Below are 12,524 nucleotides of genomic sequence, written 5' to 3' on the forward strand. Positions count from 1 at the left end.
TTTTTCTTCTGAAATATTCCTTTCAAACTATTACCTAGTCAAAGAGTGATGCCACCAACATACTTTGCAGTCAGAAGATAATCTCTACATGACAAATGTATAGTCCTTGTCAGTTTTTGTTCTGATTACGGATAATGAGAGAGAAATGTTGAATTGATGTTATAAAAAAACTCACACGAGTCAATTCAAAACCAACATGTCCTCTAAACAACAACGGCTAAAATCGGAAAAACCCAGTCATAACTATGCTCAGCCGGCCACATAGCTTTGCATGCCGTCCATGCACAACACAAAGGATCAATGCATAAAGCATTCCCAAACAAAAAGATAAACCAGACCTTCTATATAGACAGGGAGGGCAAAGACCCTTTACCTGTTTGGTTTTTTGTTCAATCTATTGTCTGACTATGCTAGAAAACATGGGTGGAACAATCTAAGTTGTCTGATTCATACATTGTACCAATCTCCATGGACCTCTAATCAGAAACTAGAACTTCTGTTTTTATTCCCCCCCATTTCATTCCTTTTTCTTTTCTTTCTACTACTACTACTACTTCTCTTCAAAACTAGTTGCATGCAGGCCATGGATGATTCTTTTTCCTTTGACGGTGACTCCTTCTCGAGCCACCAGAGACGCCACTATCCAACACCAGCGAGTTATCACAGTGTGTCTCGCTCTGGCTCTTTCATACCATCTAGCTTTCACAGCGATGCCACTTCCACAACAAGAGCTCGCCGCAACCGAGTTCCTACCACACCCTTCGCTTCAGATGATGATCACTCATGGCAAGAAGAGGTTTCATGGAACTTTGAGGCCACCGGGTGGCACCATTACAGCACAAACTTCGGTTCTCTTCTGACTCCATGGCCAGCTAGCTCCCCTTCTGATCACAGCCGAATATTTCGACGATCAGCCAATGACTTCTACCTTTCAAGAACAAGTGGGTTCAGAGGTATCGCAAGCTCTTCTTATGAACACTCTGGCTATGGTAGAGTTGAACTTAAGAGCTATGTTGCGAGGGACAATGATCATAGTTACTTTGATCGTGGATTATCTACATCGGGGTTAATCCACCAGCAGAGTAGCAGAAAAAGCAAGAGTAGTCCATTGGCTGTGGAAGATGAGCTTAGTATGATAGATTATAGCATAACAGAAGAGCATGTAATTTCACCTAATGGCAATGGTCATGATCTTGAATCCCCATATCTTAAACATGGTCATGGTGATTATGTTGGTCATGGACTACCATCACATGATGGTAACCATGTTTACGGAAGTGGTGGGGGCTATGCCTATCGCCACCATGACATTGAGAAGTATTCATATGATGAAGAAGGTGAGGAGGACATGGATGAGGAAGATGCAAGTCCTCCAAAGGCTGTTGGATTGTTCAGCTTGTTTAGGTACTCAACAAAGTGGGATTTGATGCTTGTGTTTGTGGGGTGTTTAGGGGCCCTCATAAATGGAGGATCACTTCCTTGGTACTCTTATCTTTTTGGAGACTTGGTCAATAAGATTTCAGAAGCAGACAAGGACAAAAAGCAGATGATGAAGGATGTAGAAAAGGTACTAATCTTTCCTCTTTCCTTCTTTATTTCTTTTCCCTTCCTGTAAAGAAGTGAATTTTAAACCCAACTTAATCTCACAAAACCGATTTGTAAAGTGAGATTTGCAGACACTTATACTTATCTGTTGTAGATATGAACTTGCAACACTTTTCTTGGTCAAATGTTTGTGTTTGCACTGTGCTGTGGAGTTGAAGTTTATGTTGTGATTTTCAGATATGCGTATTTATGACGGGGCTAGCTGCTGTCGTGGTAGTTGGAGCATATTTGCGTAAGGAGATTAAGACATGAGTGATGTTTAAGTTGTAGTTTGTTATGATCTTGATGTGTTTGTTGCAATAATTTTTGTTGATGACTGAAATTGGCAGAGATCACATGTTGGAGGTTAGTGGGGGCGCGATCTGCACAGAGAATTAGAAGTGAGTATCTGAGAGCAGTTCTTAGACAGGACATTACTTTCTTTGATACAGATATCAACACAGGTGATATTATGCATGGAATTGCAAGCGATGTTGCACAGATTCAAGAAGTTATGGGAGAGAAGGTTCTTCTTCTTTCTTCTTTCTCCTATTATACTCACAGCTAAACTGCAGTACTATAATTTTCGCTTCTGATACAGAACTATAATATATATATATATACTACTAATTTAATTGGTTCATAGAAATTCTTTCTATGTTCGGTTATTGACAGATATTTGGGATATTTTCACTTTCTTTCTCTTGTACCAAACTACACAAATTAATTTCATTTATTTATATATATAAAAAAAATTCAATGAAACAACTCATTCTCTTCTTCCTTCAATTTTTTGGGACATCCTAAGTGCATTTTTCATTGAAAAAAAGTGGTTTTTTCCTTAATGTTTCTGGACATTTTCTTACTATCTTAAAAAGGTTAACTTTTGTACCTCTACATTTAATGAACTAGTATTTTAGTATGCATTGCATATAATAAATATTTTTATGTAATTATAATTTATAATAAATATTTTAAACTTCTAAATCATAGTAAATAAATGTTTTTAAACATATAAGTTACATTTATATTTATATAAATCTAAATAATTTAAATTTTGATATAAGACTTTTCTTTAAAATTACAGTGCTAACTAAAATAAACAAATATACCTATACAGATAAAATGATGTTAAGTGAGATATTTTTTGGGTTACATGATATTATGAAATGTATTTTTTCAACATAAGATGAGAGTTAAAAATCTCTATAGAGATTTTAATTTATAATATTAATTACATTACACTCTCTTCTCTTTAAAATACTTTATTTTAAGAATGACATATGCTATTTTTTTTAATTTTAAATTCACCTTTCTGGATTCATTTATGCCTTTTTAATTTAAACATTTTATATTGATTATTTTTAATTTTTGCTGCAATTTAAAAAATTGTATTCAATGTACAGGATACTCAATAATATTAATATATAACTTCAAGAAATAAGTCCCTTCCTACCAATAGCATTAAGTAGGAATCCATTAATCAATTTCTAAATTTTTTAAAACTAAGAAGGACATTAATCCATTAATCTAAATATTTTGATTACTAAGTTATTGATAATTTTCTCTTACAACATGAGGTGACATCTTCTAAATGATTTTGGAATATTAAGAATGAGTAAATAGAAAAATAGAAAACCACTTAGAAAATACCACCTAAGATCGTAAGAGAAAGTTGTCAAAATTTAGTAGTCAAAAAATCATTTTCCAACTAAGAATAAAACTTTACTAATTGCCTTTTCTACATAGGTTCTATAATTTGTGGGAGCTAAATAAAGTTAAAAAAGTATTGACACCAGTAATTGATAGGCTAACGGGGACTTGTTTATCAATTTTAAAAGTCTAGGCATTGAGTTATATTCTTTTAAGCAATAATAACTTATTTAATTAATTAATTAATTAATAAAACACTATAAAAATAAAAATAAAAATAAAAAAATTGTTAGGACTAATCTATTAATTTAAGGCAAATGCTAACAAGTATGGTATGAAATTGACTAAAAGATTATAAATGACTTTATTTTTTATTATTGAAATGCATAAAAATACTCTTTACTATGATTTTTTTAATATGTTCTTATATGATTTTCACTAATAAAAAAAAAACCGTTTTAATTCTTTAATTTGTGTGAAACCTTAATTAGCAAAAGAATTATACATAATTTTGATTACCTAACCTTGATTTGTTTACCTCTTAACATGTTTGAAGTTCAAACTTTGAACAATATCTTCACTCATTTTTTCCTCATTTAAGAATGTCACTGTGTTATTATTTTAAGATTTCAGGTAAAAGTTCTTTTATATAGATTTGACTCATGACTTGATTTGATAGTGTCGAGTGTTGTTGTTAGATCTTATCAATAATTGACTCTAATGTTTTAGTTGAAGTGTTTAATACAATGTTTCATATATTCTGTGACATAAGAGAATGATAACAAGTTCTATGCTCTAAATTTGGTTGCACTGATCCCTGCATGCATTTTTTTTGTCATTTATTTTTTGTTTCTGGAACTGCAGATGGCACACTTCATTCATCATATATTTACATTCATATGTGGATACACAGTTGGGTTTAAAAGATCATGGAAAGTGTCTCTTGTGGTATTCTCAGTCACTCCATTGACAATGTTTTGTGGCATGGCTTACAAAGCACTCTATGGTGGCCTAACAGCAAAAGAGGAAGTAAGATAAAAAATAAAACAGAAACTTCAGTGTTTACTAACTTTGTTTTACATGTCTCAACATTTTGTTCATCCATTTCTTTAACTTTTTTTTCTGAAGGCTTCTTATAGGAAAGCTGGTAGCGTGGCGGAGCAAGCCATAAGTTCAATTAGGACAGTTTTTTCATTTGTTGCAGAAAGCCAATTAGCTGGAAAATATGATGAACTGTTGCAGCAATCAGCTCCAATAGGGGCAAAAGTTGGTTTTGCTAAAGGTATAGGCATGGGTGTGATCTACTTAATAACCTATTCAACATGGGCACTGGCATTCTGGTATGGCTCTGTATTAATCTCCAAGAATGAACTTGATGGAGGTTCAGCTATTGCTTGTTTCTTTGGTGTCAATGTTGGAGGAAGGTGTGGCTTCTTCTCTGTTTAACTTTGTAGAACATACTTGATTATAAGTTTGTTGATTCTTACAGTAACTATCTTAAGCATTATATTAATTGTAGTTTCTGATTGATTGATGTAAAAAGTTTTATATTGACCTTGTATAGAAGTGAAAGTTATTTCTTTCATTGACAGAGGATTGGCATTGGCACTTTCATATTTTGCACAGTTTGCTCAAGGGACTGTTGCAGCAAGCCGTGTATTCCATGTTATAGAGAGAATCCCTGAGATTGATCCCTATAGCCCTGAGGGTAGGAAGCTTTCTGGTGTTCGTGGAAGGATTGAATTAAAAAGTGTTAGTTTTGCATATCCATCACGTCCTGATTCTCTGATACTTCATTCCCTTAGTTTGATAATACCATCTTCAAAAACTGTGGCACTAGTTGGTGCCAGTGGTGGGGGAAAGTCCACTATTTTTGCTCTCATAGAGAGGTTTTATGACCCCACTGAAGGTAAAAGTGATTATTTGCAGAATATCTTGTGAAAGCTAAGGAAGTTATTCATACTCCTAACTTTGTTGAGTTTGAATATCTTTGTAGGGATTATTACCTTGGATGGTCATGATTTGAGGACATTGCAAGTAAAGTGGCTACGAAATCAGATTGGGATGGTTGGTCAGGAGCCAATCCTCTTTGCAACATCTATTCTGGAAAACGTGATGATGGGGAAAGATAATGCCACAAAGGAAGAGGCAATTGCTGCTTGCATTGCTGCTGATGCTCACAGCTTCATCTCTAGCCTACCACTAAGCTATGACACTCAGGTGTTCTAACTAATGACAGTGATATTTCTCCTTTTCTATAGTAATATATATTCAACAAAACTAGGTTGCAAAGTATTTGTTATGTAAGTGTGTGTGGCATTCAAAACTGCATACACAAGATGCACAAATTTCTAAGTGGTACGATGTTTAACTCTAACCTAGGAAGTGCTATATTTTACAGGTGGGAGATAGAGGGACAAAACTCTCCGGAGGTCAGAAGCAGAGAATTGCATTGGCTCGAGCAATGATGAAAGATCCTAAAATCCTTCTTCTAGATGAACCTACTAGTGCTCTTGATGCTGAGTCAGAGTCTGCGGTCCAACGGGCAATTGACAAGATTTCTGCTGGCCGAACAACCATTGTGATTGCTCATAGAATAGCAACAGTGAAGAATGCTCATACCATTGTGGTTCTTGAACATGGTTCTGTCTCTGAGATTGGTGACCATAGACAGCTTATGTCAAAAGCAGGAGCATACTACAACCTTGTCAAGCTTGCTACCGAAGCCATTTCAAAACCTCTAGCTATAGATAATGGCATACAAAAAGCCAATGATCTATCCATATATGATAAATCTGCTGCTGCTTTATCAGGATCAAGATATTTGGTTGATATCCCTAGTCCTAAAGACTTACTATCTATGCATGAAGTGGAGAAACAGGAAGACATGGAAGATGATGAACAATATACAAAGGCAAAAAAATACAAACTTTCTGAAGTATGGAAGCTGCAAAAGCCAGAGCTTGTGATGCTATTTTCAGGACTTATTCTTGGAATGTTTGCCGGTGCTATTCTGTCCCTTTTCCCATTGGTTTTAGGCATATCCTTGGAAGTGTATTTTGGCCATGACACTCATAAGATGAGAAGAGATGTTGCACACCTTTGTTTAACACTTGTTGGCCTTGGAATTGGTTGCATACTTTCCATGACAGGACAACAAGGTCTGTGTGGTTGGGCCGGATCAAAGCTGACACAAAGAGTTAGGGACATCTTGTTTCAATCCATACTGAAACAAGAACCTGGGTGGTTTGACTTTGAAGAAAACTCTACGGGAGTGTTGGTATCAAGGCTCTCACTAGACTGTGTTAGTTTTAGATCAGTACTTGGTGACAGATTCTCAGTCCTTCTTATGGGGTTGAGTTCAGCTGCTGTTGGAATTGGTGTCTCCTTTGCGTTCAATTGGAGACTAACGCTTGTGGCAGCTGCTGTAACTCCTTTTGCACTTGGTGCAAGCTACATAAACTTGATCATAAACATTGGGCCGCGAGTGGACAACGACTCTTATGCCAAAGCTAGTAACATTGCTTCTGGTGCAGTGTCCAACATAAGGACAGTTACCACATTTTCTGCCCAGGAACAGATAGTTAAGTCCTTTGATAGAGCCCTATCAGAGCCTAGAAGAAAATCATTACGAAGTTCACAACTTCAAGGTCTTATGTTTGGGTTGTTTCAAGGTTCGATGTATGGAGCATACACCTTAACACTTTGGTTTGGCTCATACCTTGTAGAACATGACAAGGCAAAACTTGGAGACGTTTTCAAGATCTTTCTCATTCTTGTTCTGAGCTCATTTTCTGTGGGACAACTAGCTGGTTTAGCACCAGATACTTCTATGGCGGCTACAGCAATTCCTGCAGTTCAAGATATCATAAAACGCAGGCCACTGATTGACAATGATAGAACAAAAGGTAGGAAAGTAGACAGATCAAAGCCATTGAACATAGAATTCAAGATGGTGACTTTCACATACCCATCTAGGCCAGAAGTCACTGTGTTGAGGGACTTCTGTTTGAAGGTCAAAGGTGGAAGTACAGTTGCCCTGGTGGGACCCAGTGGGTCAGGGAAGTCAACGGTCATATGGTTGACTCAGAGATTCTATGATCCTGACCAAGGAAAGGTGATGATGAATGGGACAGATTTGAGGGAGATTGATGTGAAGTGGTTGAGGAGGCAAATGGCTTTGGTGGGTCAAGAACCTGCACTGTTTGCTGGGAGCATAAGGGAAAATATTGCATTTGGGGACCCAAATGCTTCATGGTCTGAAATTGAAGAGGCTGCAAAGGAGGCTTACATACACAAGTTCATTAGTGGCCTTCCTCAAGGTTATGAGACACAGGTAATAACTGTATAGCAATACTAAGAAAATGTACTGCTAGGTTATATCTTGTTATGCTAAATCACTTTTTACTCTAGTTTTTGTTCATTATACACTTATTGAATTGTATCTGTAGCTTCACTCTAAATCACAAGTTCATACTAATTTATGCTGCATCACTTTTTTACATGATTTTCCCAGCACCCTTTTGTATAAGCTAAGCATATGATTGATTTTTTTTTTCATTTTCTCTGAATTAGGTTGGTGAAAGTGGGGTCCAGTTATCAGGTGGCCAGAAACAAAGAATTGCAATAGCAAGGGCCATATTGAAGAGATCGAGGGTACTTTTGCTTGATGAGGCAAGCAGTGCCTTGGACTTGGAATCAGAGAAGCACATCCAAGAAGCCCTTAAAAATGTTGCCAAAGATGCAACAACCATAATAGTTGCTCACCGTCTTTCAACAATCAGAGAAGCTGATAAGATCGCAGTTATGAGAGATGGGGAAGTGGTGGAGTATGGTAGCCATGACACTCTCATGGCTTCAACTAAAAATGGCTTGTATGCTACCCTAGTTCGAGCTGAGACTGAAGCCAATGCCTTTTCTTGATCATATTCATGAGCCTGTAACATTAGTATCAACATATAGCAATTGTGACACAAAAGAATTCCTAAATCATTTGGTTAAAACTAGAAAAGAAAGAACCACTATAACTGGTTTGGGCTGTTTTGAAGTGTGGATCACACAACAAAAGTCATTTGATTCTATCTTTTAGGTCAGATTTCTTCTTTTTCAAATAAACAAAATTTATATATTATGTGCCACTTGGTTATGTAAATTTCATAAGGAAATACTTAAACATTTTTGTTTACTTACTTCTATAGCACTTTTTCTTGATTATGGCAAAAGAATGATTATGCATATGCAAATGCAAATGCATGCGCTATATGAAGGAGGCTAATAATGATTCAACTAAGGCCAGCCACAATAAATGGGCACGAGGGTATCCTTAAATCTCTCAGTGGTTACATTGGCTCTAACTAAAAACGACATATGACCAGATTCAGCCCCACCAACATCATGTATTCTATAATATCCATTAAATTGCTAACCAGTTAGCAGGTATAATTCTTTGGTAAAGGAACTGATTTATCATTTCATGTGCCCACAAAAAGTGCTTCATATTTTCCACGCTCAAGGGTGTTGTTGTTCCATAGTTTTCAAGCCAAGAGAATATGATGTTAACGTGCCTTCAATAAAAGATATTTATATAATCTTGGTTAATCCTCTGAAAAAGCAAACAGAAGCATTCCATTTTGGAAGCCTACTGTTGCAGTTTGTCCTTTCTGGTCTGCAGAATTTCTTACAACCCTCTTTGCTTCTTCTCTTGCACACTTCTTGTGTCACTTCATGCTTCAAATCTGAATTAGGTAACATGATATATATATACATATGCAAACACACTCATGCATGTTATCTGTATGTTAAAATCTTTTTCCAATGTTTCTTGGCTTATTTTTTTACCCATCAAGAGAGTTTAAATCTTGCTGCTTAACTTTCTTGTTTTGGATATCACATTAAACGATTAACTATTCCAGTTTGCTACATCATTGCAACAATATTTTGGCATGTGAGGGGATTAAAAAACTCAAAAATTGCTTGCATTTAACACCTTAAATAGGCTTAGGAGTTTTAGGACCAATATAAAAAGTAAGTCCATTTGAACAGAATCACAGAAGTATCTACCAAAATGTATTAATTTTACTCGGTGTTCAATGTACCAGACATGCAAATTTTTTGACCCCCTGAATAATATAATACATAAAACAGAAGAAAGTGAAGAGGCATGGCATCCCTCATTCCTGGGGTTCTACTGAAGCTTCTCCAAAGCATGGATTCTAATGTGAAAGTTAATGGAGAATATAGATCAGTCCTTCTGCAAGTGATCAGCATTGTGCCTGCAATAACTGGGTCTGAATTATGGCCTAACCAAGGTTTCTTCCTGAAAGTCTCTGACTCTTCTCATTCAACTTATGTTTCACTCTCAAAGGAAGATAGTGAGCTTATCTTGAGCAACAAGTTGCAGCTTGGACAATTTTTTTATGTGGATAGGATAGAAGCTGGAACACCACTCCCTATTCTTGTTGATGTTACACCGGTTCCTGGCAGGCACCCTTTTATTGGAAATCCTAAGGATTTAATGCAAATGTTAGAGCCATCAGAGGGTCCAGTGCAATCTGATAATCATCCTAGAATTAATCGTTCAAAATCCATGAACTCAACAACAGCCAAAGAAAGCAGAAGTCCATGGCAGAAAATTGTTATTAAAGAGGAAAAATCTGCTGTTGCATCCAGGTACATGCGGGGTGTTAGAAGTTCAACCTCAAATATTAATGTGCATGATGCTAGTGAAGAAAGAAAAGGAAATGATTTTCAGAATGATGTAGACAGTAGTAAGAAAGTGGGATCTGCAAAAGTAAAACTGCAAAAATTACAGGTCAGGTATGATTCTTATCTTTGATATGCACTTTTTATGGCTCAAGACTATATGGTTTTAGAATTTGGCCTTTATATAGAGTTAGTATGCCCTGGATTTGAAAGCAGCATGGGAACAACTATAACTACCCCATACAATGAATAGATATAATCTTATTAATCCTTTGAAGTGCCAAATAACATTTTAAGTTGATGTTTTTAGCTGTTTATACCAGTTCACACGTTCCAGCTCAGATGTCAGCCTGAAATTAACAACTGAAAAAATTAATGTCGTTGGATTAAAAGGATTATATCCATTCATTTTTTGAAGTTTAAGAACCAAAATATGCATAACCACCAATACCTAGTCACAAATTTAGTGTTGAATTGTATGCTGTGCTAAATGCTAAATAGGTAATAATGAAAATTGATAGATTGAGAATTGATTAGTTTTAGCATCACAGGCACTCTCAGTGAATACAACTCGGACTCTACTACTTGAAACATCTTCACCAAGGCAGAGGATTGCTCAATCTAACATTCAGGAGATTGCCATGTCACCTTCTAAGCGCATATCTACCAAACATAATTCTACTAAAGTGGAAACTACAAACTTGAATATTTTGCCAAGCAGTGAAGATAAAAGCTGGAGCACAGAGGCAATTCCATGGTCCTCTCTGCCTGACAAACTTCTGAGTCCTGGAAAGGTACATTGAAGTTTTATCTGTCCTTCAAAGGACAGATATTACCATAAAAAAATGAATTCATATTTTTTACTGGATTTTTTGGTCTTCAAAATGCATATGGTACTTTAAAATTCTTTTTAATATATTTTAAACATAAAAAATTAGTGCTAATCGGTGTAATTAGGAACAACACCAAAATAGTCAACACAGTGAATCCAAATTCAAAACAATAGGTGCAGTTTGTTGATCTTGTTTTCTAATCAAAGTTGGAGTTTCATCTCAGTAATGTATATAATAAAGGATTCAATCAAATATCATTGTGTATTATTGAAGTGAAACTCCAACACTAATTAGAGAACAGTAACTATTTATAATACTGCATATTATTATTATTATTATTATTATTGTTATTGTGTTAAACAGATTAGATCAAATTTCATCTCTCTTGTGTCTTTTTTTAGTAAAGCAAAGTTATCTCAGCAGTTACATGAATTTTTGTTGACAATCATACAAATTTCCACATTTTACTAGGAATTGCTTAGAAGGAAACATCTAGCCTCCATGGTTGCTGTAGAAGCTCAAAAAGAAGTTACTGCTTCTGCAGTCCTTGCCAAGTTGTTAAGGTACATTATTCATCTTGTATTATATTGTCAAATTATTCACTCAAAGTTTAGCTACTTGGGAAATTTTAAAAATGGTGTCAATTACAAGGATAACATTTTTTCCATTTAGATTCTTCAGTTATTTGCTTCTCTTTCCTTTCAGTATGTTTGCCAACATCTGCACCTCAGCTGCCTCAGAGAACCCTCATGTCACACTGAACAAGTTTTTTTCCTTCCAAGAACTCATCAACCAGTCAAATGGTACAAGTACAGTTCCACACACAGATAAATTACTTAATCTATATAAAGTTTCTTCTCTTACAGAAACAGAAAAAAATGACAAGAAATCAGTTTTAGTACCTGGGAAAATTTCATCAAAGTCTCCAAAATACTCACCAGATTTATCAGACACTGAGAAACAAGAATGGGCCACAGTAAATGGTCTAAAAGAGATTAATGAACTGAGAGAAGTCCTTGTGATTGAAACAAAATCATGGTTTTTGAAATACCTGGAAAAAACATTGGATGTCTGGTTTTCCATAAGCTCCCAAGAGAAGAGGGGAAAGACGGGTAAGGACACTGCAGGGAAGAAAATGAATCATGCCAATCATATAGCTCTCACATTGTCACTACTTAAGCAAGCAAATGAATGGTTGGAGAAACTGAGAAACACTTCAAACATGGAAAATGAAGCGCTGTTGGAAACTGTTGACAGATTGAAGCAAAAAGTTTATTCTTGTTTGCTCCTACATGTTGATTCTGCTGCATTTGCTTTGGAAAACCGAGCTTGATTATTGGATAATGATACGTTTCAAAGCTTATATTCTATTTAAAGTTATTTATAAGTTAAATTATCTTGTGTGGTTGAGACAGACATGGTTAATGGAAGCTTGGCCAACTGTTTTTCAAAATGTAATGTGATATAATGACAATAAAGACCATCCTTTTGAAGGGCATTCAAATGAAATTTGGATTTTTCTGTGTGCTGCATCTTCAAAATACACTATTAGATACTAATTTTGATGTTTTAAAATATATTAGAAAATTTTTTAAAATACGAACATCAATGTATTTTTAATGCTAAGCAGATAATAACACCAAAAAAATCCAGTAGAAAATCTGGACTCGTTCAAGTAAAGTTTAGGTGTAACATGATTTCTGGATAGATTGATTTCTTTTTGGAATCTTAATACATGTACACATAGCAGTT

The 12,524-nt window shown here is 35.4% G+C and overlaps 2 protein-coding genes across 2 annotated transcripts; both read left to right on the plus strand.

The window, feature by feature from the left end:
* Positions 1 to 78: 78 nt before the first annotated feature.
* On the plus strand, positions 79 to 8,405 carry LOC114166326 (ABC transporter B family member 19-like). Its single transcript, XM_028051039.1, has 9 exons — positions 79 to 1,567; positions 1,783 to 1,837; positions 1,935 to 2,110; positions 4,102 to 4,266; positions 4,366 to 4,661; positions 4,830 to 5,146; positions 5,234 to 5,457; positions 5,639 to 7,573; positions 7,813 to 8,405. Exons 1-9 carry the CDS (start codon positions 575 to 577, stop codon positions 8,158 to 8,160), a joined length of 4,509 nt encoding a protein of 1,502 aa, XP_027906840.1. The 5' UTR covers positions 79 to 574; the 3' UTR covers positions 8,161 to 8,405.
* A 942-nt stretch (positions 8,406 to 9,347) lies between these two features.
* Positions 9,348 to 12,269, plus strand: LOC114167579. Its single transcript, XM_028052679.1, has 4 exons — positions 9,348 to 10,048; positions 10,491 to 10,733; positions 11,244 to 11,335; positions 11,478 to 12,269. The coding sequence occupies exons 1-4, from the start codon at positions 9,398 to 9,400 to the stop codon at positions 12,103 to 12,105; spliced, it is 1,614 nt and encodes a 537-aa protein (XP_027908480.1). The 5' UTR covers positions 9,348 to 9,397; the 3' UTR covers positions 12,106 to 12,269.
* The last annotated feature ends 255 nt before the right edge of the window (positions 12,270 to 12,524 follow it).

The sequence above is a fragment of the Vigna unguiculata genome, chromosome 10 (assembly GCF_004118075.2).
Source record: "Vigna unguiculata cultivar IT97K-499-35 chromosome 10, ASM411807v1, whole genome shotgun sequence".
In the NCBI taxonomy this organism is placed as follows: Eukaryota; Viridiplantae; Streptophyta; class Magnoliopsida; order Fabales; family Fabaceae; genus Vigna; species Vigna unguiculata.

What these genes read in the sequence shown, in the direction of transcription:
- LOC114166326 (XM_028051039.1), top strand. Translation starts at nt 575, where the DNA reads ATGCAGGCCATGGATGATTCTTTTTCCTTTGACGGTGACTCCTTCTCG. An exon ending in GGTAGTTGGAGCATATTTGC is followed by an intron (nt 1,838 to 1,934) that starts GTAAGGAGATTA and finishes TGAAATTGGCAG; the next exon opens with AGATCACATGTTGGAGGTTA. An exon ending in AAGAAGTTATGGGAGAGAAG is followed by an intron (nt 2,111 to 4,101) that starts GTTCTTCTTCTT and finishes CTGGAACTGCAG; the next exon opens with ATGGCACACTTCATTCATCA.
- LOC114167579 (XM_028052679.1), top strand. Translation starts at nt 9,398, where the DNA reads ATGGCATCCCTCATTCCTGGGGTTCTACTGAAGCTTCTCCAAAGCATG. An exon ending in TAAAACTGCAAAAATTACAG is followed by an intron (nt 10,049 to 10,490) that starts GTCAGGTATGAT and finishes TTAGCATCACAG; the next exon opens with GCACTCTCAGTGAATACAAC. An exon ending in GTCCTTGCCAAGTTGTTAAG is followed by an intron (nt 11,336 to 11,477) that starts GTACATTATTCA and finishes CTTTCCTTTCAG; the next exon opens with TATGTTTGCCAACATCTGCA.